Source organism: Symphalangus syndactylus, chromosome Y (assembly GCF_028878055.3).
Source record: "Symphalangus syndactylus isolate Jambi chromosome Y, NHGRI_mSymSyn1-v2.1_pri, whole genome shotgun sequence".
NCBI lineage: Eukaryota > Metazoa > Chordata > Mammalia > Primates > Hylobatidae > Symphalangus > Symphalangus syndactylus.
This window is the reverse complement of record NC_072448.2, coordinates 8441183-8466368: the sequence shown is the minus strand read 5'-3', so window position 1 is coordinate 8466368 and position 25186 is coordinate 8441183. Positions and strand designations below refer to the sequence as shown.

General features: G+C 47.5%; 1 protein-coding gene across 1 annotated transcript in view; it reads left to right on the top strand.

The window, feature by feature from the left end:
- The window catches only part of LOC129475920 (dehydrogenase/reductase SDR family member on chromosome X), a 318446-nt gene extending 293914 nt beyond the window's left edge, over positions 1 to 24532 (top strand). The window contains exon 7 of the mRNA XM_055269660.2: positions 18766 to 24532. Within this exon, the coding sequence (XP_055125635.1) occupies positions 18766 to 18954 (189 nt within the window). The 3' untranslated portion in view covers positions 18955 to 24532. The remainder of the gene's footprint in view (positions 1 to 18765) is intronic.
- The last annotated feature ends 654 nt before the right edge of the window (positions 24533 to 25186 follow it).

Here is a 25186-nt window from a genome sequence, read left to right as displayed (position 1 = left end):
GAGCATTCTCGGCTCACTACAACCTCTGCCTTCCGGGTTCAAGTGATTCTTCTGCCTCAGCCTCCTGAGTAGCTGGGATTACAGGTGTGCGCCACCACGCCCGGCTAGTTTTTGTATTTTTAGTGAAGACAGGGTTTCGCCACGTTGGCCAGGCTGGTCTCGAACTCCTGACCTACCTCAAGTAATCTGCCCGCCTCGGTCTCCCAAAGTGCTGGGATGACAGTAGTGAGCCACCGTGCCTGTCCCCCGTGAGGTCTTTTGAAGTGATATGTATCGGGGAGCTATAGATTTACTTTCTTTCCTGTCTCAAGTCGGGATACTAAAGTTTTAATAATTTGTTTACAAAACAAAGAACCTTGAGAAGCTTTTCTATTTCTCCCTTTGCATTGCAGAATCGTCTAATTACCATTTTTAAAAGTGTCTGCTTTTGAAACACTGCCAGGATTCGCCCTCAAAACTGCATGGGTTGAGGAGTTTTCGGAAGAGCGATTCTAACTCAGCTTTCAAAATTCCTTGGGCGTCTACTGGTTTGTTGAAGTTTCCCACCTCTTTCTGAGTCAGTTTAGACAGCTTTTCCCTTTAGATAATTGTCTGTTTCATCAAGTTTTGGAATTAATGAGCTTGGTTACAAATTCCCTTTTCTCCCTGTCGGACTCCTGGCATCCCTCTTGATTTCATCTGAAAGTCTCTCACGAAATAAGCTGCCCACCCCCAACGCGGACTTTTTGAGGGGATTAATTACTTCCCTTATTTTGCAGTTTGCTTTCTTATCAGTTGTTCTTCGAATCTCTCATTCCTCAAGCAAAGGAATTTCTTTGTTTCTTTTTCTTTTTCTTTTTCTTTTTTTTTGAGACAGAGTCTCACTGTGTCACCAGGCTGGAGTGCAGTGGCGCAATCTCGGCTCACTGCAACCTCTGCCTCCCGGGTTCAAGTGATTCTCCTGCCTTAACCTCTTGAGTAGCTGGGATTACAGGCACCTGCCATCATGCCTGGCTAAGCGTTGTATTTTTAGTAGGGATGGGATTTCGCTATGTTGCCCAGGCTGGTCTCGAACTCCTGACCTCGGGTGATCCGCCCGCCTCGGCCTCCCTGAGTGCTGGGATTACAGGCGTGAGCCACCGCGCCCAGCTGTACCTCCCATATTTTGCAGTTTGCTTTCTGATCCATTGTTCTTCACATCTCTAATTCCTCAAGCAAAGGAATTTCAAAATATTAGTTATTTTATTAAGCACTAAGTTTTTGCTAGCAAGACACCAACACTGGGATACATTTCATCCTTATAAAACCCCCATGACTCCCTCAGAGTGAATTCAGTATCCAAGGAGAGCATTTGCTGTTTTTTTCTTTTAATTTTTTTTTTTTTTTTTGAGATTGAGTCTTGCTCTGTCTCCCAGGCTGGAGTGCATTGGCGCCATCTTGGCTCACTGCAAGCTCCACCTCCCAGGTTCACGCCATCCTCCTGCCTCAGCCTCCCAAGTAGCTGGGACCACAGGTGCCTGCCACCATGTCTGGCTAATTTTTTTTTTTTTTTTTTTTTTTTTAGTAGAGACGGGGTTTCACCGTGTTAGCCAGGATGGTCTTGATCTCCTGACCTCGTGATCCACCTGCCTCGGCCTCCCAAAGTGCTGGGATTACAGACGTGAGCCACCGCGCCGGGCCTCTTTTAAATTTATTAGAGACCAGGTCTTGCTCTGTCACCCTAGCTGCAGTGCATTTTTTTGTTTTTGTTTTTTGTTTTTGTTGTTGTTGTTTTCTGTAGAGACGGGATCTTGCTGTTCACCCAGGGTTGTCTTGTGCACTGGGATTATGACACAGTCACTGGCTGCAACCTTGAAATCCTGGCCTCAAGTCATTCTCCCACCTCTGCCTCCCAAAGTGCTGGGACGACAGGCATGAGCCACCATGGCTGGCCTTGATATTATTTCTTTCTAAATATTTAACAAGCAAACTGGAACTTTAGCCACATGAATCATTCTTTAATCCTTTGATCATCATCTGCAAATTTGGATTAAAAATAACCACGGGGCATTGCTTGAGTGATACTGCCTTTATATAAGAGACAACATTGTGGAAACTTTAAAATTACAGAGCAGAAGAATATGCATTAGCCTGGAAATGAAATTAAAATAATGTAAGAATTTTAAAGAAAAGGCTATACAGCAGCAGTAGCTTGATGATGTCTGTATAATGATAATTCTGTATTGCTGTATATGTATTATTTACTAGTGTATATGCATGCATGCATTGTATATTAAGACTTGGAAGATCAGCTGGGTGCTGTGTCTCATGCCTGTAATCCCAGCACTTTGGGAGGCCGAGGTGAGCAGATTATTTGAGGTCAGGAGTTCGAGACCGGCCTGGCAAACATGGTGAAACACCGTCTCTATTAAAAAATAAAAAAAAAATTAGCCGAGCGTAATGATGCATGCCTGTCATCCCAGCTACTCGGGAGGCTGAGGCAGGAGAATCGCTTGAACCCAGGAGGTGGAGGTTGCAGTAAGCTGAGATGGCGCCATTGCACTCCAGCCTGGGTGACAAGAGTGAAACTCCATCTCAAAAACAAAAAAAAAAAAAAAAAAAAAAAAAAAAGAAGAAAAAGCTTGCAGGAGCTGTCCAGGGTCCCTGGGGAGAATCTGTGGGACGTTCATATCTCTGTGATGTTTCATATCATCTGAGGGCATGGTTGTATGTCACTCTGAAACCTCTCTCTTCTGTCTCATCAGAACACATGGACTCGATTCCAAATTCACAGCCACTAACCTGGGCGACCAGTCAGTACCAGAAGAAAAACTAGGAGGTTGATTGGTTTGTTTTTGAGATGGGGCCTCGCCCTGTCACCCAGGCTGGAGTGCAGTGGCACAATCACAGCTCACAGCAGCCTCGACCTGCTGGGCTGAGATGATCACCCCACCTCCACCTCGTGAGTAGCTGGGACTACAGGAAGGCACCAGCACGCCTGGCTAATTGTTTAAAATTTTTTGGTAGAGCTGGGGTCTTGTATGTTGTCCATCCGGGTCTCCAGTTCCCAGCCCCAAGCGATCCTCCTGCTGTGGCCTCCCAAAGTGTTGGGATTATGATTTGTGCATTTATAAAGATGAAGTGTTTGATTTGTCCTGTATACAAATGCATCAGGCCATTCTTCCTGCTAAGACATGCAGATGGTCTCAGCCTCAGTAGGAGAGTAGCTTAGTATTTCGGAGGGCATGTGTGCTCTTCAGCTCCTTGCAGCTTCATCAATGAAACTCAGTAACCCCCTACAATGTATCCCCCTCCTAGGGAGCAAATGAACATGGCTATTACCTCTCTTCCCACCCCTGTTGTCTCAAGATCAGTGGGTGTTACAAAAAAGGGCTATGGGCCAGGCACAGTGGCTCACGCCTGTAATCCCAACACTTTGGGAGGCTGAGGGGGGAGGATCACCTGAGGTTGGGAGTTCGAGACCAGCCTGACCAACATAGAGAAACCCCCCGTCTCTACTAATAATACAGAAATTAGCCAGGCGTGGTGCAGTCACCTGTAATCCCAGCTACTCGGGAGGCTGAGGCAGGAGAATCGCTTGAACCCAGGGGCGGAGATTGTGGTGAGCCCAGATGGCGCCACTGCACTCCAGCCTGGGCGACAAGAGCAAAACTCCATCTCAAAAAAAAAAAAAAAAAGGAAGCTATTGTAAATGCTGAGTGTATCAGCTCCACCATACAGGGCTCATGTCCAGCAAGTCCTGACCGCTTTGATATCACGTGATCAGGCCTGCCATCAGAATGAACAAATTTGCAGTGTAGACTGCGTCTGCTTCACCATGAAGTAGACCACTCGTATCATTGCTTGTCTCAAGCATGTATTTGCATCTGCCATGCAGTCTAATGAAAGTGTGTCTTGGGGTTGATTGGAACTTGGATTGATGTGCCGAGACGGCGACGGGTTAATTAATCAAGTCAAGGATGCAAGTACTGGGAATTTTTTTATTTTTATTTTTTTTTAAGACGGAGCCTCGCTCTGTCGCCCAGGCCGGAGTGCAGTGGCGCAATCTCGGCTCACTGCAACCTCCGCCTCCTGGGTTCAAGCAATTATTTGGCCTCATCCTCCTGGGTAGCTGGGACCTCAGGTACCTCCCAGCATGCCTGGCTAATTTTTACATTTTTAGTAGAGACAGGGTTTTTATACGTTACTCAGGCTGATCTCGAACTCACGGTCTCGAGTGAGCCGCCTGCCTCAGCCTGCCAAAGTGCTGGGGTTACAGGCATGAGACACCATACCCAGCCCCCTCATTGCTTTTTTTTTTTTTTTTTTATTAATAAACAGATCTAACCACCCTCTCTGGACCTTCTATTTCCCCTGGGGACTGTCCCTTACCACAGTCACCACTGCAGCAAATCCCCATACAGGAATTGCTCATACAATTCGCTTCCAGTCCCCCGTGCTCCACTGAAAATGCTCCAGGTCGCTGGGCACGGTGGCTCATGCCTGTCATCCCAGCACTTTGGGAGGCTGAGGCGGGCAGATCACCTGAGGCCAGGAGTTCGAGACCAGCCTGACCAACATGGTGAAACCCCGTCTCTACTAAAAACACAAAAATTAGCCAGGCATGGTGACGGACGCCTGTAATCCCAGCTACTCGGGAGGCTGAGGCAGGAGAATCGCTTGAACCCAGGAGCAGGAGGTTGCAGTGACCCGAGATCACGCCATTGCACTCCAGCCTGGTGACAAGAGTGAAACTCCGTCTCAAAAAAAAAATAAAATAAGAAATTGCTCCAGGTAGAGCCACCAGGAACTTCACCCTTTCCCTGCAATGTGCAAGCCTCGGCCCTGGCTGTTTCCTCCTCCATGTATGCCCTTCGCCCAGGTATCCATTCTCTCTCCTTCGCTTCATTCAGGCCTGTGCCAAAACCTCCAAAGATAGGGCTTCTCCTAGGTGCTTGCTTTCCCCCCCACAAAGCTTTGTTTGTCTTTATGGGTCATCTCACCAACTGGCTTATGTATTTATTGATTCACTTATTTATTATAAATTTAAGGAGTACAGGTGCGGATTTATTTAATTAATTAATTTATTTATTTTTTGAGATGGAGTCTTGCCCTGTCGCCCAGGCTGGAGTACAGTGGCGCGATCTCAGCTCACTGCAACCCCTGCCTCCCGGGTTCAAGCGATTCTCCCTCCTCAACCTCCCGAGTAGCTGCGATTATAGACATGTCCCACCACACCCAGCTAATTTTTATATTTTTAATAAAGACGGGGTTTCACCGTGTTGCCCGGGATGGTCTTGATCTCTCGACCTCGTGATCCGCCCGCCTCGGCCTCCCAAAGTGTTGGGATGACAGGTGTGAGCCACCACGCCCGTCCTGGTTTATGTATTTATTGATTTGCTTATTTATTATAAATTTAAAGGATACAGGTGTGGATTTGTTTTTTGTTTGTTTGTTTTGTTTTTTTTTTTTCGAGACACTCTGTTGCCCAGGCTGGAGTGCAGTGGCATGATTTTGGCTCACTGCAACCCCTGCTTCCCGGGTTCAAGCGATTCTCCTGCCTCAGCCTCCCGAGTAGCTGGGATTATAGGCATGTCCCACCACACCCAGCTAATTTTTATATTTTTAATAGAGATGGGGTTTCACCATGTTGGCTAGGATGGTCTTGATCTCTTGACCTCGTGATCCGCCGGCCTCGGCCTCCCAAAGTGCTAGGATGAGGCATGAGCCATCGCACCCGGCCTGGCTTATGTATTTATTGATTCACTCATTTATTATAAATTTAAGGAGTACAGGTGCGGATTTCTTGCATGGAGACATTGTACAGTGGTGAAGTCCGGGCTTCTAATGAACCCATCATCCCAGCAGTGAATACTACACCCGTAGGTGATTTATTTCCATCCTCCACCTCTTGCCAACCTCCCACCTTTCAGGGTCCCCATCGCCAATCCACCCTCTGTGTCCGTGTAGACCCACTGGTGAACTCCCACCTGCAAGTGTGAACATGGCAGGATGGGCGTTTGACTTTCGGTATCTGAGTTATTTGTTAGGATAACAGCCCGCTTCTCAAACTGAAGCTGTTTCCATTGAAATACAACTTCCAATGTCCCTGCTGTTCCTAGCTCCTAGAAACACCATTCTGCTTTCTGTCTTGATGAGTCTGACGACTCTAGGGACCTTCGAAAGTGGAAACAGACCAGGCGTGGTGGCTCACACCTGTAATCCCAGTACTTTGGCAGACTGAGGCGGGTGGATCACCTGAGGTCACGAGTTCAAGACCAGCCTGACCAATATGGTGAAACCCCGTCTCTACTAAAAATACAAAAATTAGCTCAGTGTGGTGGCACACGCCTGTAGTCCCAGCTACTCGGGAGGCTGAGGCAGGAGAATCGCTTGAACACGGGAGGTGGAGGCTGCTGTAAGCCGGGATCTCGCCACTGCACTCCAGCCTGGGTGACAGAGTGAGACTCCATCTCAAAAAATAAAAATAAAAAGTAAAATAAAATAAAAAGTGGAAACATGCAGTGTTTGTCTATGTCACTGCAAAAGACATGATTTCATTCTTTGATATGACTGCATAATATTGGATGGTGTGTATATACTATACTATACTTTCTTTATCTTAGCCAGTCCTCTGCTGACAGACACTTAGGTTGATTGCATATCTTTGCTGTTCTGAATACTACTGCAGAAAACCTACAACAGCTGTGTGTGTGTATCAGGGCTCTGTGCCTGGAAGGCAGGGAGGGAGGTGCTGAATGCATGTGTGTGGGTCTAGCTGTGTGCATGGATCAGGCTGTGTGCATGGGTGAAGGCAGGGAGGGAGATACTGAACGCACGTGCATGGATCCAGCTGTGTGCATGGATCAGGGCTGTGTGCATGGGTGAAGGCAGGGAGGGAGATATTGAATGCACATGTATGGAGCCAGCTGTGTGCATGGATCAGGGCTGTGTGCATGGATGAGGGCTCATCATTCCAAAGCAGAGAAATAAGGGAGATGATGAGGGAGGGGTCCCTGGAAGAATCAGGCAGTGGCTATTTCCTGCAACAGCTCCCTTCTCCTCTCCTTCCCTGCTATCCCTCTCATTTTTCTAATTTGTTAATTCTGGATAATAATATCACATAAGATTGTTGTGAACATTGCTGACAGAATATATGGGAAACCATTTTCTCCACTGTAAAGCTCTATGTAATTATGTAATTATGAGCCATTCATTCCTCTCTCTGACTATATTGCTTGTGGCTCTATTTAGTACACTTGAAACTATCTTCTATTTCATGGGTTTCATCTTTTTTTTTCCTGCACTTGTGCCTCACCATCCACCCACTGCCCATGTCTATTGGAAGCTCCCAGGCAGCAGGGGTTATTTCTAAAATTGTCTTCCTTTGCCCCAAGAGCTGGCAAAATATGCGTGGGCATTTAATAAACATTCATTGGACCGAATGAAGTTGAAATGGTTTCTGTAGCTTGCAGCTCCAACAGTCTGCAGGACTCAAGAGTGGCTTTATGCAGGTTTTACGATAAATGTTGCTGCACCGTCTCCCCGGCCCCCCGGCGGGCGCCTGGGACTTCAAAGATTCCCTTGTGTCTGTTAAAAGGGAACACACTGCGTTCTTGGATTTGGGTTCACATTTGTACATCTTCTGTCCTCTTGCCAGTCTCTAAAGATTGTCATTAAAAAAAGAAAAAAAAAAGCTGTAGGTAAAACAAGATGTGTTATTTAAGCCACAGGGAGCATGATTTACAGGACCGTGTTGTGTATTCAGAAGGCAACTTTCATTTCCCTGCACAAGGCGTCACCAAGCAAGCCCACTTCATCATTCTGAGAATGTGTGGGAGACAGAGCCTGTCAGCCACAGCTGCACAGGGGCAGATAATTAAATTCTGCCGCGAAGCTACAGTTCCTTGCTCTATACAGGAGGTTGGCCAGATAGGAAGTGTTTTAGTCTTTGTGGGCCACCTATAGTCTCTTTGGCATATTTCTTTCTTTCTTTTTTTTTTTTTTTTTTTTTTTAACACTTTAAGAGTATAAAACCATTCTTAGCTAGTAGCCTGTACAGAAACAGGTACAGGCTGAATTTTGCCCATGGTGTATAGTTTGCAGAGCTGCATAAGAAGCTAGAATGAGTGGGGTTCCCAGTGTGGTCTCTTGAGACCAGCAGCCTCTGGGAGCTCGTTAGAAATGCAGATTCTTGGGTCGGGCACGGTGGCTCATGCCTGTAATCCCAGCACGTTTGGAGGCTGACCCGGGCGAATCATGAGGTCAGGAGTTCGAGACCGGCCTGGTCAACATGGTGATATCCTGTCTCTACTAAAAATACAAAAAATTAGCTGGGTGTAGTGGCAGGCGCCTGTAATCCCAGCTACTCGGGAGGCTGAGGCAGGAGAATTGCTTGAACTTGAGAGGCGGAGGTTGCAGTGAGCCAAGATCATGCCACTGCACTCCAGCCCTGGCGACAGAGTGAGACTCCATCTCAAAATAAATAAATAATTTAAAAAATGCAGATTCTTGGGCCTCCTAAGACCCGCCGAGTCAGAGCTACCAGGGGTGCAGTTGTTTTTACAAGCTCTCTGGCTGATTCTCCTGAGTGCTAAGCGTGAGGACCCCTGGCCCCAGGACTGCAGGGGATTGAGCCCCAGCTTTGGGGCTGTGGACAAAAGAAGATAGCTCTCGGTAATTCCGTATGAATCCTCCAGGAAGTTGTGTTGCTTTAGTGGTTGTTGTTGTTGTTGTTTTCAAAACAAGTGGATAAAAGTTCATTCAGGAATCCCCCAGCCTCACACAAGTGAACAAGAGTGATTTCGATTCAGAGGAAGACTTTGAGAAACAGAAGAGTGTAGTGTGAAGGTTGTCTAGTTTGTTTTTTTTTTTAGGAAAACCTGGATTATACTGTAAATTGATAATAGAGGGGGCAGAGAGAGAGGAGGAAGAGGAAGGGGAAGAGGAAGGGAAGGGAGAGAGAAAAAGGAAGAGGAGGAGGAAAAGGAGAAAAGGAGGAAGACAGAGGGATAGAGAAAAAGGAGAAGTAAGAAGGGAGGAGGAGGAGAAGGAAGAACTGAAGGAAGAGAAGATGGAGGAAAAAGAGGGAGGAATAGAGAAAAGGGAAGAAGGGCAGAAAGAAAAGAGAAGGAGGAGAGAGGAGGAAGGAAGAGAAAGAGGAAAAGAAGAGGACAAGGGGAAGAAGGAAGAAGTGAAAGAGGAGAAGATGGAGGAGGAAGAAGAGGGAAAATGATGAGAAAGAGGAGAAAGGAAGAGGAAGGGAGAGAGGGATAGAAAAACAGGAGGAGGATAAGGGAGAAAGGAAGAGGACGAGGTGGAGGCGGAAGAAGAGAAGATGAAGGAGGAGAAAAAAGGAATAGAGAAAAGGCAAGAAGAGGAGAAAAGAGAGAAAAAAGGAAGAAGAGAAGGCAGAGGGAGAAGAGAAAGGGAGAAAGGGGAAAAGAGGATAAGGGGAAAAAAGAAAAAGGATAAAATGAAGGAGGAGGAAGAAAAGAGAAAAAGAGAAAGAAAAAAAGGGGGAAGGGATAGAGAGCAAAACAAGAAGAGGATAAGGGGGAAAGAGGAGGAAGAAATGAAAGAGGAGGAGAAGATGGGAGGAAGAGAAAGAGAAGAATAGAGAAAAAGGAAGAGGAAGTGCAGGAGGAAGAAGGGCGCGAGAGGGAGGGAAAGGGGGTTCTCTCGGGCTCGGAGGTGATGCCACCTGGATCAATTTGAGGTACACATTGGAAATGCCACAGAAGTTACAGAACTGGGAAGGGTCGTTTTGTCCGAGGAGATGCCATCTCTCCTTTCCACAGGGTATGTCTGTGATATACTCTCTGGTGGCTCTAACAGACTTGCCAGGAACAAAGACGTCATAGGCTCTGAGGCTGCTGCCCTAAAAAGAAGCGTCCTCTTTGGATGGGAAACTTCTTCCCTTGAGTGGATGTATGCCCTCCTTTGGTGCAGCCTTAAAAACCAGCCAGCAGTCTCTGTGCTTTGATTCACTGCAAGACCTTCCAGTGCCTCAAGTGAAGAGATGAGCCAAGATCATTCCTGGAGCTTGGCATTTCTTCCTGGTTTCAGAATGCCCAGAGTCTCTGCCATTGAGACCATTCAATTTTGTATTAGTTGCAGTTCTCAAGAAAAACAAGACCGATAGGATCTATGCATAGAGAAAGATTTAGTTTAACTAATTGACTCGGGATTGTAGGGGCGGGCAAGTCCAAAATTAGTAGGCTGGCTGGCAGGCTGGAGACCTGAACAAGATTTGACATTGCAACCTTGAGCCTAAAATCTGCAGGGCAGGCTGGACACTCAGGCAGGATTGCCCTGTTACAGACTGGAGTAGGATTCCTTCTCTAGTAAGTGTCAGTGTTTGCTGTGAAGGCCTTCTCCTGAAGAGGTGAGGGCCACCCACATTGTGACGCATCCTCTCCTTTGCTTAAACACAACTGATTTGTAAATGTTAATGATATCCACAAACTACCCAGTCTGGTGCTTGACCAAATGTCTGGGCACCAAAGCCCAGCCAATTGATACATGAAATCAATCATCACAGAGACCACCTAAGACCTGTGTTACCTGACATTAAACAGCACAAGCCATCTCCTCTGTGTTGTCTGTCAGGTGAGTGTTTATTCCTGGTAAGAGCAGGTTTGCATGTGTGTCTTATGGGATTGTAGTTAAAGGAAGGTTTCCTTAATCCTCGCTGGTTCAGGTGGTCACTGAAGACATGAAACATCCCTAGAAGTTTAGCACAACCCACAGCTCTCATTGGGGAGTTGAGAGCATGTGTGTGCACATACACATGTGCACACTCATGCACACATACATGCACACATGTACAAATACACATATAGATGCAAACACATGTACACACCTGCATCCCCCCACACACATGCACATTGTGTGTACACATGCACACGTGCATAAATGCACACTTTCACATACATGCAGAGACACACATGCACACACATGCACATATACACGTGCAAACCCATACACACAGACATGCATATATTCACACATCTGTGCCCACATGCCTGTGTGCACATATGCATGAGCAAACACATGCACATATATTTATGCATATACACATATATTGCCATACACATATGCACATATTCACACATGCATTCATACACATCCATGTATGTACATATGCTCACACATATCCATATACAGAGACATGCAGACTCATACAATACACATCTACCCACAAGTATGCATTCTCATGCATGCATACATATACACACATGCACATATACACATGTGAAAACACAGGCACATACCCACACATCTGTGGCCACACACATGCATGCACTTATATTTATCCAAACACTTGCATGAATACACACATGTACCCATTAACATGTACATTCATGCACGTGCACATACATATGCTTACACATATATATACATACAGACATGCACATACAATCATACAATACACATCTACCCAGAAGTACACACACATCCACATACATGCATACCTACACATATCTGTGCACACACACACAGACACGCACACGTTATATCACCCTGTGATTTGCGTGTGAGTCAGCATCCCAGAAAACATCCAGCCCTGGGAAACCTCTTTTCCAGAACATTCCAGAAGGAGCAAGCAGCAGGTACAGAGAGGCAAGAGGCAGGGGACATCGTAGCAGAAGCAGCAGGATCCCTGGGTGGCTGGAGCAGAGGTATGGAGAGGAAGTGTGGTCTTTGTAGAATGTTCGGAACATTCTTCCAGGGAGGCAGCTGAGCCTGGGCAGACGTCTCTGCATTTCTCTGACTACAGCATTATTCCGTCCCCTCTTCCACAACTTTGGGGCGTGGAAACTCTCCTTGGGAAGCTCAGCTAGGAGTCTCTTTACTTGCCAGCCACTTCCCTGAGTGTGAGTTTCTGCCCTAAGATGTGGATGGTGCTAAAATAGATACATGCGCCCTCAGATCTCTCTGAGCACATCTCAAGGATCTACCAACAGCGTCTGCATTCAAATAGCAACGCTTACAGAAGGTGAACGAGCCTCTGCGTGCCTTGTAGAGAGCTGGGCGTTTGCCCCTCAAGCACTGCTAGCCTCCTCCCTAGGAGACATCCCGGGTGATGCCATTCCTACTGCCCTCTGCTCCTGGCAGTGGAGAGTTAGGAAGTTTCCTTGCAGACAGCACAGGGGACCTGTCCCAACGACAAAGGGAAGCCCTGTGTGTGTCTCTTCTGCAAAGCCCAGCACGTCTAATACAAGTTAAGTGTGGAGTTCAGAGGGAACAGCTTTCTGAAGCTGTTTGAAAAGAGTCACAGGGAAATGTCTCTGTGCGCCCTGGGTGTTATCTGGAGAACAGGAGCTCTAACAAAAAGGAAATCGTGGTTTGAATGACACAAAAGGGATTTGCTATTTCAAATTCACAATATCTGCCTTATCTTAGAAATCAGAATTCTCAGTCACCCCAGATATTTGGTCAAATGGGGGCAGAACCAGAATTGGTAAATGCAGCAAAGGCTCTGAGGAATAAATTCGTCCCTCCCTTCCTTCCTCTTATCTTTTTTCCTCCAATCCTTCTTTTTTTCCTCCAATCTTTCCTTCCTTCCTTCCTTCCTTCCTCCTTCCCTCCCTCCCATCCTTCCCTCCCTCCCTCCCATCCTTCCCTCCCATCCTTCCCTCCCTCCCTCTCATCCTTCCCTCCCTCTCATCCTTCCTTCCCTCTCATCCTTCCCTCCCATACTTCCCTCTCGTCCTTCCTTCTCTTTGGTTCTTTCTCTTTTTTTCTCTCTCTCTCTTTCCTTCCTTCCTCCCTTTCTTCTTTGCTTCCTGCCTCCCTCCCTTCTTTGCTCCGCTTTTTTCTTTTTTTATCTTTCCCTTCGTCCCTTCTTCCCTCCTTTCTCCTTTTCTTCCTCCCTCCTTTCTTCTCTGCTTCCTCTCTCCTTCCTTCCCTCTTTTCTTTCTTGTTCTCTGCTTCCTTCCTTTCTTACTGCCTCCCACCCTGTCTCTCTCTCTGTCCCTCCTTCCTTCCCTTTTTTGCTTCTTTCTTTCCTTCCTTCATTCCTTTATCCTTATTTCTTCCTTTCTTCCTTCTTTTTTTCTTTCTCCTTCTCTTTCTTCCTTCCATTGATATTTTTTAATTTCTCTGTCTTTCTCCTTCCCTTTCACTCAACCCTTCACTGACCTTTGAATGTCCAAAACAAAGGTGCTTTGACCCAGGCCATAGCTGATGACACTGAGTTGTTCCCAGCAGGTGCAGGATTCTCTGCAGACATGTCCGTCCCCTCCCTCCCTGCCTCGTTCTCAGCACTGCCTGGCATGTACGGATGTGGGTGCAGGGCTGGCTAGGGTGCAGGTGCAGGGTGCTCCAGCTGCACCTTCCGGAGAGACATTTTCGTGGAGTTAGGAGGAAAAGGGGCTGCCTCCGGAGGGAAAACTGAGGCCTTCATTGTCAGCAGGAGGAAGGCTGACTCGAACCCTTCTTATTCTGCAGCAGCTCTGAGACAGGTCCCAGAGCTTCCCCTCTTACGAAAGCGACTCTGAGGACGACACGAGATGCTTTGCTGTTTTCCCTACCTGTCACATTCTCTGTGCCGCCCTAACACAAAAAACCGTCACCATGGTCTGGGTGTTTTCTTTTTTTTTTTTTTTTTTGAGACAGAGTCTCAGTCTGTCGCCCAGGCTGGAGTGCAGTGGCGCCATCTCAGCTCACTGCAAGCCCCGCCTCCCGGGTTCACGCCATTGTCCTGCCTCAGTCTCCCCAGTAGCTGGGACTATAGGCACTTGCCACCACGCCTGGCTAATTTTTTGTATTTTTAGTAGAGACGGGGTTTCACCGTGTTAGCCCGGATGGTCTCGATCTCCTGACCTCGTGATCCGCCTGCCTCAGCCTCCCGAAGTGCTGGGATTACAGGCGTGAGCCACCACGCCCAGCCATGGTCCGGGTGTTTTCTTTGGGGAAAAAGATCACAAAGGGCTGGGCCAGTCCAAGGTCTGCTTTGTGGAACGTGGCATTAGACGAACGCTGGCAGGAATCCTTGGTGTTGGTGAACAGTCCGGTGAGCACAGAGGGCTCTGTTTGCAATAGAGCTGCGTGGCAGAGTGAATGAGCCGGGTAACCAACAGGAGATTGCGATGACTTGGGAGGGGAACTCGAGTAATGGCTCATACACCTGAAGTCTCTACTCTCCTTGACTCTTGAGGTAGCGGGTAAGTGTGGGTATAATTGCCTGTTTCCTGGAGAAGAGGCTTTCTTGACATACGCACACAGCAGCCTGTGCCCATCCCAGTCAGGAGATGAGAAGTCACCTGGGCTTGGTCTCTATCTGCCGGGGCTGCCAGCCTGAAGTCCCATAGACCAGGCAGCTTAGACAACAGACACGGATTTTCCCACCATCCTGGAGGCTGAAAGTCCGAGATCCAGGTGTGGGCAGGGCTGGCTCCTCCTGAGGCCTCTCTCCTTGGGTTGTAGACGCCGTCTTCTCCCTGTGTCCTCACAGGGTCGTCCCTCTGTGTGTGTTTGTGTCCTCATCTCCTCTTCTTATGAGCTGTCTTAGTCCATTTCAGGCTGCTGTCACAGAATACCATAGATTGGGCGGCTTATAAACAACAGACATTGATTCCCCCACAGTCCTGGAGGCTGGAAGTCTGAGATTCAGTTGTGGGCAGGGCTGGTTCCTCCTGAGGCCTCTCTCCTGGGCTTGGAGATGCCGTCTTCTCCCTGTGTCCTCACAGGCTTGTCCCTCTGTGTGTGTCTGTGTCCTCATCTCCTCTTCTTATGAGATGTCTTAGTCCATCTCAGGCTGCTATCACAGAATACCATAGACTGGGTGGCTTACAAACAACAGACATTGATTCTCCCACAGTCCTGGAGGCTGGAAGTCTGAGATCCAGGTGTGGGCAGAGCTGGCTCCTCCTGAGGCCTCTCTCCTTGGTTTCATACTTTGCAATATTATATCAGGATAAACATAATTGTGCATTTGTATGAGTGTGTGCATGCGAATGGGTATATGAGCATGTTTGCATGGGTATAAGTGTGCATGTGAATGTGTGTACACGTGGATGGGCATGTGTGCATGTGCATGAGTGTCTGAGCATGTGAGCCTGTATATGAATGTGTGCGTGTGTGTGCATGTGAATGTATGTGAGCATGTGGATGAGCTGTGTACATGTGAATTAGTGTGTGCATGTGAATGTGTGTACATGTGTGTGCATGTATGTGAGCATGTGTGCATGTGTGTGAGCTGTGTGCATGTGAATGAGCGTGAGCATTGTTCATGTGAGTTTGTGTACATGTGAATGAGTGTTGAGTATGCATGTGCAAGTAGGTGTGCATGTGCGTATGCATGTGTCCATATGTGTGTATATGGATTTGTGAGCATGTGAGTACATATGAATATATGTGAGCATGTCAGCATGTGAGCATGCACACGTGAATATGTGTGCGTGTGAATTTCTTAAAAAACATGATCAAATGGAACTTCATCATATTGTCCTGTGTCCCCAGAAATAGCTACATTTTCAGCACAATGCCCTTGCTGTCTTCTAGAAGTCGCAAGCTCATTTTCAGCATAGCGCGGGTGGTATATTGCCCCCTAAAACGGTTAGTACTTGTGCCCCAATTGAATATGCATAGCCCAAGAACTCTTACTCAGATAAGAGGAGTTTTCAAAATACGGTGGAAACAGAAGCCCCCAGACACTGCCCACAGGGGAACAACAAAGAGGAAGCCTCCTTCCAGAGAGTGCTGAGTTTGTTCAACAACAGGGACGATGCAGGAGAACCCAGGAGTAGTTAAGCTGCATCTGCAGAACACAGGGGCCTCTCCGGCAGCATACTACATGGTCAAGACACAGGTTGGGTATTTGGGGCATGAGCCCCTGAATCCTCAGTGTCAATGATGGCAGACTACAATACAAAACTTGTTCCAGGAGCTGATTTAAGGATTTGTTTGCAAAGAAGGCACAGCACTAAATGTAACAGTGTAGGTGAACGTCTCAGGCACCAGCGTGAGGTGTAAATGCTCATTTCTGTGCACCAGGAGCTACGGTGTCTCCTGGGGACCCAGGGTGGCCCCCATCCGGCCTCTGCGATCACTTTGTCCAGAGCAGCAGCGTGGGAAAGGGCACCATGTTGGATTCAGAGCTGCAGTGCTTGGTGTCCCTGCCTATTATACGGAAGTGGGCTGGTCCCCAGAAAGATTCCGTATTTTCCATCTACAAGATAATGGGGAAGGAAGAAGAATGCTGGCTTTGGGGGCACATCCTGCCTGGAAATTGGGCAGAACACAGCCACAAAAGAGAGAAGCATGAAACAGATCAATAAAACCTCTTTCTGCCTTGAAGGCTGCCCCAGAGAAAGACCTTCAAACACCATGGCTGCCTTCAGTTGGCCCCTGCCTCCCCTCTCCCTTGCCTCCCCTCTCCCTTGCCTCCCCTCTCCCTTGCCTCCTCCTCTGTTCTGTCCTTCTTCCCTTCCTCTTTCCATCCCTTTCGCCTTTACTTTTGGTCTTTAGATGCCCAGGGCAAGACACAGGACACAGGGCTCCCCTGCGAGACCCAAGCCATGGCACCTGCATCCGCTCCTGAGATGTTTTCAGATACAGTTTCTGTATTAGTCTGTTCTCATGCTGCTAATAAAGACATGCCCAAGACTGGGTGATTTATAAAGGAAAGAGGTTTAATGGACTCACAGTTCCACATGGCTGGGGAGGCCTCCCAATCATGGCGGAAGGTGAAGGAGGAGGAAAGGCATGTCTTACATGGCAGCAGGCAACACAGTGTGTGCGGGGGAACCGCCCTTTATAAAACCATCAGATCTCATGGGACTTATTCATTATCATGAGAACAGCACAAGAAAGATCTCCCATGATTCAATTACTTCTCACTGACTCCCTCCCATGACACATGGGAATTATGGGAGCTACAATTCAAGATGAAATTTGGGTGGGGACACAGCCAAACCATATCAGCCTCCAAATCTCCCAGGACACGTTGGGTTTGCAAGATCTCCAGGCACCCCTAGGTGATTTCCAGACTTGGGAAGTTCTCTAGCTCCATCCATTTCTCTTTAGGCAGCAGAAGAGCAGAGGCAAGTCAGTGGGAAACAATCTCAGGAGTCTGGCAGCTCTGTCCCTCCACTGGGGTCCAGCCTTCCTGTTCCCTTTGCTCGGCACCCAGAGGATGGGCTGGTGGGCACACTGGATTGTCTACCATGCCTTTCCACGTCACACTGGCTGCTGAAGTCAAGACCAGGAGGCAGTGAACTGACAGCAGGAGAATTTCTGAAGTGACTGGGTGTCACAGGCCAACCCACAGAGTCTGCCCTTTTCCTTTTGGGAGGGCATGTGCCTGAACTCTGACCAGTGCCAGGTTTTGCCATGTGGCCCATGCTCATCTTGAACTCCTGGACTCAAGCAATCCTCCTGCCTTGGTCTCCCAGAGCACTGGGATTACAGGCATGAGCCAATGCAGTGCTAGGGGCACTGGTGAGAGGTGAAATCAGTTCGGGCAAATGGATTGTCACTCCCAGAAAACCAGAAGGGACATAACAAAGGCAATATCTGGTCTTTATTCCTGGTTCTGTAACAAGGAGGAGCTTCTAAAACTCTTGCAATTTCACAAATGCTAGCAATGCCCTGGTTGTACGATGAGGTGACATTTGCTGTTTCCTAAATTGTTTCAAGATGGGGCTGGCCACCAGAAACACCAACCATGTCGTTAGGGAGTTGGAATTTCAGGCCAGCCTGACCTCTGGGGAGGAAAGAGGGACTGGAGGTTGAATCTGATTATGTGGCCAATGACTTAATCATACCTATGCAATGAGACCCCAGTAAAAACTCTGGACATCAAATGTCTTAAGTCTGTTTGTGTTGCTATCACAAAACACCATAGCCTGGGCAACCTGTAAACAACAGACATTTGTTGCTCACAGTTCTGGAGGCTGGAAGTTCAAGATCAATGCATGGCAGATTCTGTGTCTGGCAGGGACCTGCTTTCTGGTTCACGGTGCCTCATTACTGTGTCCCCACATGGTGGATACGTTCACCAGATTCCCAGAAGCTTATTACAAGAGACAACTTCTGAAACATCTTCATTGTGACAGAAGTTAAGAGGGACTGTGTTGGTTCCTGGATTATTGCATTCTAGCTATGAAGGTTCTCAGGTCCCACAACTTCTAATTCCTCTGAGAATCCTCCATTTCTTCCATCCCACTGACCATGACCAAGGGCCAACTCCCACTGCAGAAAACCAGGGTGTGCTATGTTTCAAGATTATCACCTTCCACTAGGGTAAAATCCCCAGTCTTTGAAAAACCTTTTTCTGCATCACAAGTTCCTTTTTGAACCGTCTGTTTCCATGAAGCATACCATCACAGCTCATAAATGCCTCAATTCTCCGATGTAGCATGCCTTGCTGAATTGAAAACAAGAATCTTTTTGATGTCCTGATGTTTCATCTAATTGCTAAATATTGTTTATTAAATACAGAGGTCAAGCACTCACTCATCTGCTTCTGGTCAATTAATAAGCATTTTGGTCCCATAAAGAGTGTGTGATTAAATACGTACATCAGGGATTTTAATATGCATCTGCCTAGTGAGATGGATTAACCCACCATTGAAATGCAACCCACTTAGGTGCGTTGTCAGTGCCTGTTGTAAAGAAACCCAACAGCAGAGAAGGTGTGGTTCAGATCGATCACCCAACCTCGGTTTCCACATACATTTCTCAGTGCAGCTGATGAGTATATTCCACCTGTCCCTGCAGCATCCATGTGAGTCCTGAGAATCCTGTTTCCTGCTCAGAAATTTGACTCATTGTAGCCTTCTTTTCTTCTTCCACCAGACCCCCAATGAAGGAGCGTGGACTTCCATCTACGCAGCGGTCACCCCAGAGCTGGAAGGAGTTGGTGGCCGTTACCTATACAATGAGAAAGAGACAAAGTCCCTCCATGTCACCTACAACCAGAAACTGCAGCAGCAGCTGTGGTCTAAGAGTTGTGAGATGACTGGGGTCCTTGATGTGACCCTGTGATATCCTGTCTCAGGATAGCTGCTGCCCCAAGAAACACATTGCACCTGCCAATAGCTTGTGGGTCTGTGAAGACTGTGGTGTTTGAGTTTCTCACACCCACCTGCCCACAGGGCTCTCTCCTCTAGTTTTGAGACAGCTGTCTCAACCTCTGCAGGACTTCAAGAAGCCAAAGAAACATTTTGGAGGATAATCACCCCAGGTGGTCCTCAAGCCATAAACTTTGTGATTCCAAAGTGCCCAATTGTCACAGGTGCCATAAATAATTACATTTTCCAACATAAATATGCCGTTTTCCTTGCCGTGTTAAGTACAACTGAGTACAAAAGTTCCAAGAGAGATGACCTCTTTTCAGGGGCTGCAATATCCTCTCTGAGACCTAGTGGTGGATGAGGTCTCCTGTTTGATTTTGTTCCTGCATGCACTCATTTTTCCAGAGACCCAGCTGTGATTCACAGGTGTCGGACATGGGGAGGTGTGAGCCTTGCTTGCTACAGCCTGTAGGATGAGTTTGATGTGGCCAGCAGCACCATCTGGTCAACCTCATTCCAGAATGGCACAGTCACAAGTGAAGCATGCCACTGTCAAATCCGAGAATGTAAACCACTGAACAGCTATGGATCAAATGGTAGCCCTCAAAAGATATGTTCATGCCCTAACCCTCAGAACCTACAAATATTACTTCATTTGGAAAAGAATCTTTCTTTGCAGATAGAATTAAGAATTTTGACATGGGTCATTATGGATCATCCAGTGAACCCAGTGCCATCACGAGGGTTATCAGAGACAGGTAGAGGGAGATGTGAGTACAGAAGACAAGATGTTCTAGTGATGATGCAGGCAGAGACTGGAGTGATGTGGCCACAAGCCAAGCAATGCCTGGAGCCACCAGGAGCTGGGACAGGCAGGAAGGATTCTCCCTTACACCCCTCAGAGCAATCTCGGCCCTTCTGACATCTTGACTTTAGACTTCTGGTCTCCAGAACAGAGAGAGAATAAATCTTTCTTGTTTTAAGGTTCCAACAAATTGGTAGTCACTTGTTACAGCAACCACAGGAAACATATACAGCTTCTGATACTTCTGAAAACCTCACACAGCCAAAGGGTACATCCTTGGTATAGAGGCTCACTCTTACCAGCCGGGCAAGGAAGGCTCAATCCTTTGGTGTTAGAGAGATAGGTGTTGGGTTTTCAAATTTCAACATGGAGAAATGAGTCATTTGCAATGCTTTTGAGAAAGTACTGTGTATACCCTACGAGCCTGCACTCCTTATGTGTGAGACTGATGACCATTGGTTGGCTTATTATCCATTCCCCTAAGTGACAAAATCCCACTGACTATTCAAATCCAACATTAGCTCCTGGCATGCTTGTACCTTAGAATCATAACCAGCTGCCATTCCAGGATGGAGTTCAAACTAATTGCGGGGGCACGTGCTTCTTACATGACTGCTAGATTGTTCCCAGATGGGTAAAGTTGCCCTGATAAGCAACTTAAATGAAAATAATAAGTGTATTTGGCCTCTTTAAAAAAAATCAGTCATTCTCCGGGAATGGGTTGGTCACCACAGATGGTGATTTTCCTTGGTAGATAACCAGGATGCCTGGATTTCTGTTGTTCCTTTACAGAAAACCAGGAATTTTATGTCATGGACCCACTAGACAAGGGACCTTCCTTGGTACGAAAGGATAAGAAATGTGGATTTGTTCCCTGGGATATTCACATTAGATGCACACTACCCACTGGTGTAAGCTCAGCCGAGATAGAGGATGAGGAGACCTAAAGTCAGGCAAGCAAGCTTTACTGAGCTGCTTGGCTGCTCCGCCAGTTAGAGGAGGCAGCCCTGCTTACAGACTATAGCAGGGTTTTAAAGGGCCAGAAACAGGGTGGGGGATCTGAGTTGAGGGTGCAGGAGGACTGGGTTGGGGTGTGGGAGCTGAGTAGGGGGTACAAGTGTCTTGACCACATCCTGGAGATGTTTTTTGCCAGCTTTGTTATGCGAGGTTCACAGACATGTTAACCACATCCTTTAACTGTCTGGACAAACAGTTACTGGAGGGGTCAGTGAAGGGGGGTGTTTTTTCTTTAGCCCTGGGGGAGCCGTGCAGAGAGTGCAAGGGACTGTATTGTAAGGCCTGTGGAAGGGGAAGGGAACGGTCTGGTTGGGGTGACCCTAACAATTGGTATGCTTGTTTTAGGCAGAGCTCAGAACTCAACACACAGGACTCTCGATGCAGAGAGAATGAGCTCAAACCCCTTCTGCAGAAAGACCCAGACTCTGTGCAGAATGTCCGCTTAGATCTTGAGACCCTTCATAGGAAAACCGTGAGTGATACCACCAGGCTAACAGGCCACGAAGGAGAGCCTGCCAGAGGTTACAAGGAACAATGAAACTTGCAGGAAACACACATGATATTGACCTCCCTAGTGTAGCTGGACTCATGGTGCTGCAGGGAGACGTGAAGCCCAATGGTGAGAACCTGCAACAAGATTTGTGGTGCGGGGGTCTGCCCCGCAGACCCTGACCAAGTGACGGATGAATGAAGTACACTGACACACAGCTATTTTGCTTTGCCAGTTTGGCTGAGCGTCCGAGCCACTTAGTAGCAGCCGTGGCCTTGATCAGTCAGCAAGACTTGCATTTATTCAGTAAAGATTAATTGACAAAGGTCGTGAGTCAACACCACCAGAGGGAAATTGACATTGTGGACTTCCCTAAGTGGAAAGCAATTAAGCACCTGCAATAGATCAAAGGTTAGTCTTAGGACCACATGGGTAAACAAGTTAGTTAAACTCCCCACATTCCTTTGCTTCTACTCTAACTTGTTTAACTAAAGGTAAGGGGACTAGGCTGCCTTCAGCCAGGTTTATTACCGAAGTTATGCAAACTCTCAGGCCTTCCCAGAGGGTTTGTGGCTATTATAACTAAATTTTCCTCACCAGCCTGACTAAACCCCTACATCTGGATCTGTAGAGGCCCTGACATCACATCTGCCAAGCTCCCCATGGGGCTTAGGTCTCTGTGTGAAGATGACATAGACAGTCCCATGAGATGGCTGTGTGTTCAAATAGCCCATTTCAGGTTATGACATTGATCAGTTTTCCAGGCCTGCTGTAACAAGTAACCACAACTAGGGGCCTCAAGACAAAGGGAATTATTTTTCCTCTCCCAGCTCTGGAGACGAGAAAATTGAAATCAAGGTGTCTCAGGGCTCTGCTCCATCTGGAGGCTGTAGGGAAGGATCAGTTCCTGCCTCTCTTAGTTCCTGGGAGCTCCAGGCATCCCTTTGGCTTGTGGTTGCATCACTCCAGTGTCACATGCATGTAATCCCAGCTACTTGGGAGGCTGAGACAGGAGAATTTCTTGAACCCAGGAGGTGGAGGTTGTGGTGAGCCGAGATCTCGCCATCGCATCTCAGCCTGGGCAACAAGAGCAAAACTCTCAAAAGATCCTCATTTCCAAATAAAGTCTCATTCCCAGGCTCTGGGTATTATGATATAGAGAGATCTTTTTGGGAGACCACAGTTCAGTCCACTACAATTGTGTCCAGTTCCATCCAGAGGCTCTAGGAGAGGATCCTTCCTGCCTGTCTCAGCTCCTGGGGGCTCCAGGCATCCCTGGGCTTGTGGCCACATCACAGCAGTCTCTGCCTCTGTCTCCACGTGGACTTCTCCTCTGTGTCTGTGTGTCTTCTTCTGTCTCTTAGGACACCTGTCCTTGGATTTAGGGCCCACCCTACTCCAGAATCTCATCTCAAGATCTTTAACTCATTGCAATTTCAAAGATCCTTATTTCCAAATAAGATCTCATTCCCAGGCTCTGGGTATTAGGATATAGACAGATCTTTTTGGGAGACCACAGTTGTCTACTACAGTTGTGTCCAGTTCCATCCAGAGGCTCTAAGAGAGGATCATTCCTGCCCCTCCCATCTCCTGGGGGCTCCAGACATTCCTTGGGCTTGTGGCTGCATCACTCCAGTCTCTGCCTCCGTCTCCACGTGGCCTTCTCTGTGTCTGTGTCTCTTCTTCTGTCTCTTAGGACACCTCTCATTGGATTTAGGGCCCACCCTACTCCAGGATGATATCAAGATCTTTAACTCATTGTATCTTCAAAGATCTTTATTTCCAAATAAGGTCTCGTTCCCAGGCTCTGGATATTAGGATATATACAGATCTTTTTGGGAGACCACAGTTCAGTCCACTACAGTTGTGTCCAGTTCCATCCAGAGGCTCTAGGAGAGGATCCTTCCTGCCTCTCCGAGCTCCTGGGGTCTCCAGACATCCCTGAGCTTGTGGCTGCATCACTGCAGTCTCTGCCTCTGTCTCCACGTGGCCTTCTCCTCTGTGTCTGTGTGTCGTCTTCTGTCTCTTAGGACACCTGTCATTGGATTTAGGGCCCACCTTACTCCAGGATGATCTCATCTCAAGATCTTTAATTCACTGCATCTTCAAAGATCCTTATTTCCAAGTAAGTTGTCATTCCCAGGCTCTGGGTATTAGGGTATAGACAGATCTTTTTGGGAGACCACAGTTCAGTCCACTACAATTGTGTCCAGTTCCCTCCAGAGGCTCTAGGAGAGGATCTTTTCTGCCTCTCCCATCTCCTGGGGGCTTCAGGCATCCCTGGGCTTGTGGCCGCGTCACTGCACTCTCTGCCTCTGTCTCCACATGACCGTGGCCTTCTCCCTGTATCTGTGTCTCTTCTTGTTTCTAATAAGGACATTTGATATTGGAATTATGGCCCACCTAGATAATCCAGATGATCTCATTTCAAGATCCTTTACTCAATGACACCTGCCAAGACCCTTTCTGTGAATAAGATCCCATTCACGGATACCAGGGATTAGGCCTTACTCTTTTTGAAAGACACTATTCAATCTACTATTGGCCACAGGAACCAGATGCCATGAGAGTGCGGAAAATATTCTTTCCATTTCTAGAGACCTGGAAAGCCACAGAGGTGGATAACTTCTGTTATCTACACCCCAAGTTTCATGAGTCTGCACCCTGTGTAACTCACACAGGGTCCCCACGCACGGAAGGGCGCCATATTGATTTAACTCTCTGCTGCCACCACCTGGAAATTGTTAATTAGGTTTGAACAAGGAGTCCGTCTTCTCATTTTGCACTGAGCTTACCATTGGTGTAGCCATCTCTGCTCATGCCTCTTCCCTCTTCAAGGACAGGCATTGTGTCCTGTCCTTGAAACTGGACCTCCCCAATCCCCAGTGAGCCTTGTGTAAAACCACTGGTGAGCTCAGGCCTCTAACTATCTGTGACAGTCTCCCCAAATATCCAGGAAAGCTAGTGGGCTTTTGCTGCTCACTGGGCCAACCTCTGAAAATGACTGACGGTCAGCCCCATCCCCAAGAAAGTTCTGCAGTTAATTCTGGGCATCAGCATTTGTTTTGAATTCCCCGAGTTTTTGCTTTCTTTTCCTTCCTCTCTTTCTCCTTTCTTTTCTTTTGCTTTCTTCCTTTTCCTTTCTCTCCTTCCTTCTTTCATTATCTTTTCCTTCCTCGTTTTTTCTTTTCTCTCTTCCTCTCCTTCCTTCCCTCGCTCTTTCCTCCCTCCCTCCCTCCTTCCCTTTCTTTACTTCCCTTCCTTATCTCCCTCCCTCCTTCCCTTCCTTCCTCCTTCCCTTCATTTATCTCTCCCTCCCTCTCTCTTCCTTCCTTTTCTTTCTTTACTTTTTTTCTTTCTTCCTTTCTTTAATTTCAGCAGGGTCTCACTCTGTTACCCTGGCTGGAGTGCAGTGGTGCAATCTCAGCTCACTGCAGCCTCGACCGCCTAGGCTCAAGCAACTCTCCTGCCTCAGCCTCTCGAGTAGCTGGGACCAGAGGCGTGAACCACCACGTCTATCTATCTGTATTTTTTTATACAGACATGGTTTTGCCATGTTGCCCAGGCTGGTCTTGAACTCCTGAGCTCAAAGTGATCCACCTGCCTTGGCCTCCTAAAGTGCTGGGATGACAGGCATGAGCCACTGCGCCCGGCCCCAGGTCATGTTTTTTTGTTGTTCAGCCAAGTTTGAGATTCCCTGAGCCAGGCAAATGTCAACTGCAGTTTCCAGCCCTCAGCACCAACGCCTCTGGCATCTTTCATACAGGATCATTTCAAACACCTTGTACTGCCCAGAGGTTCTGCTAAGCCATGGAGCCCAGACAGATGTGTTTCTGAACGGGAATGACTTCCTCCATTAAACCAGGATCCCAGCATGCCTTCCTCTTTAAA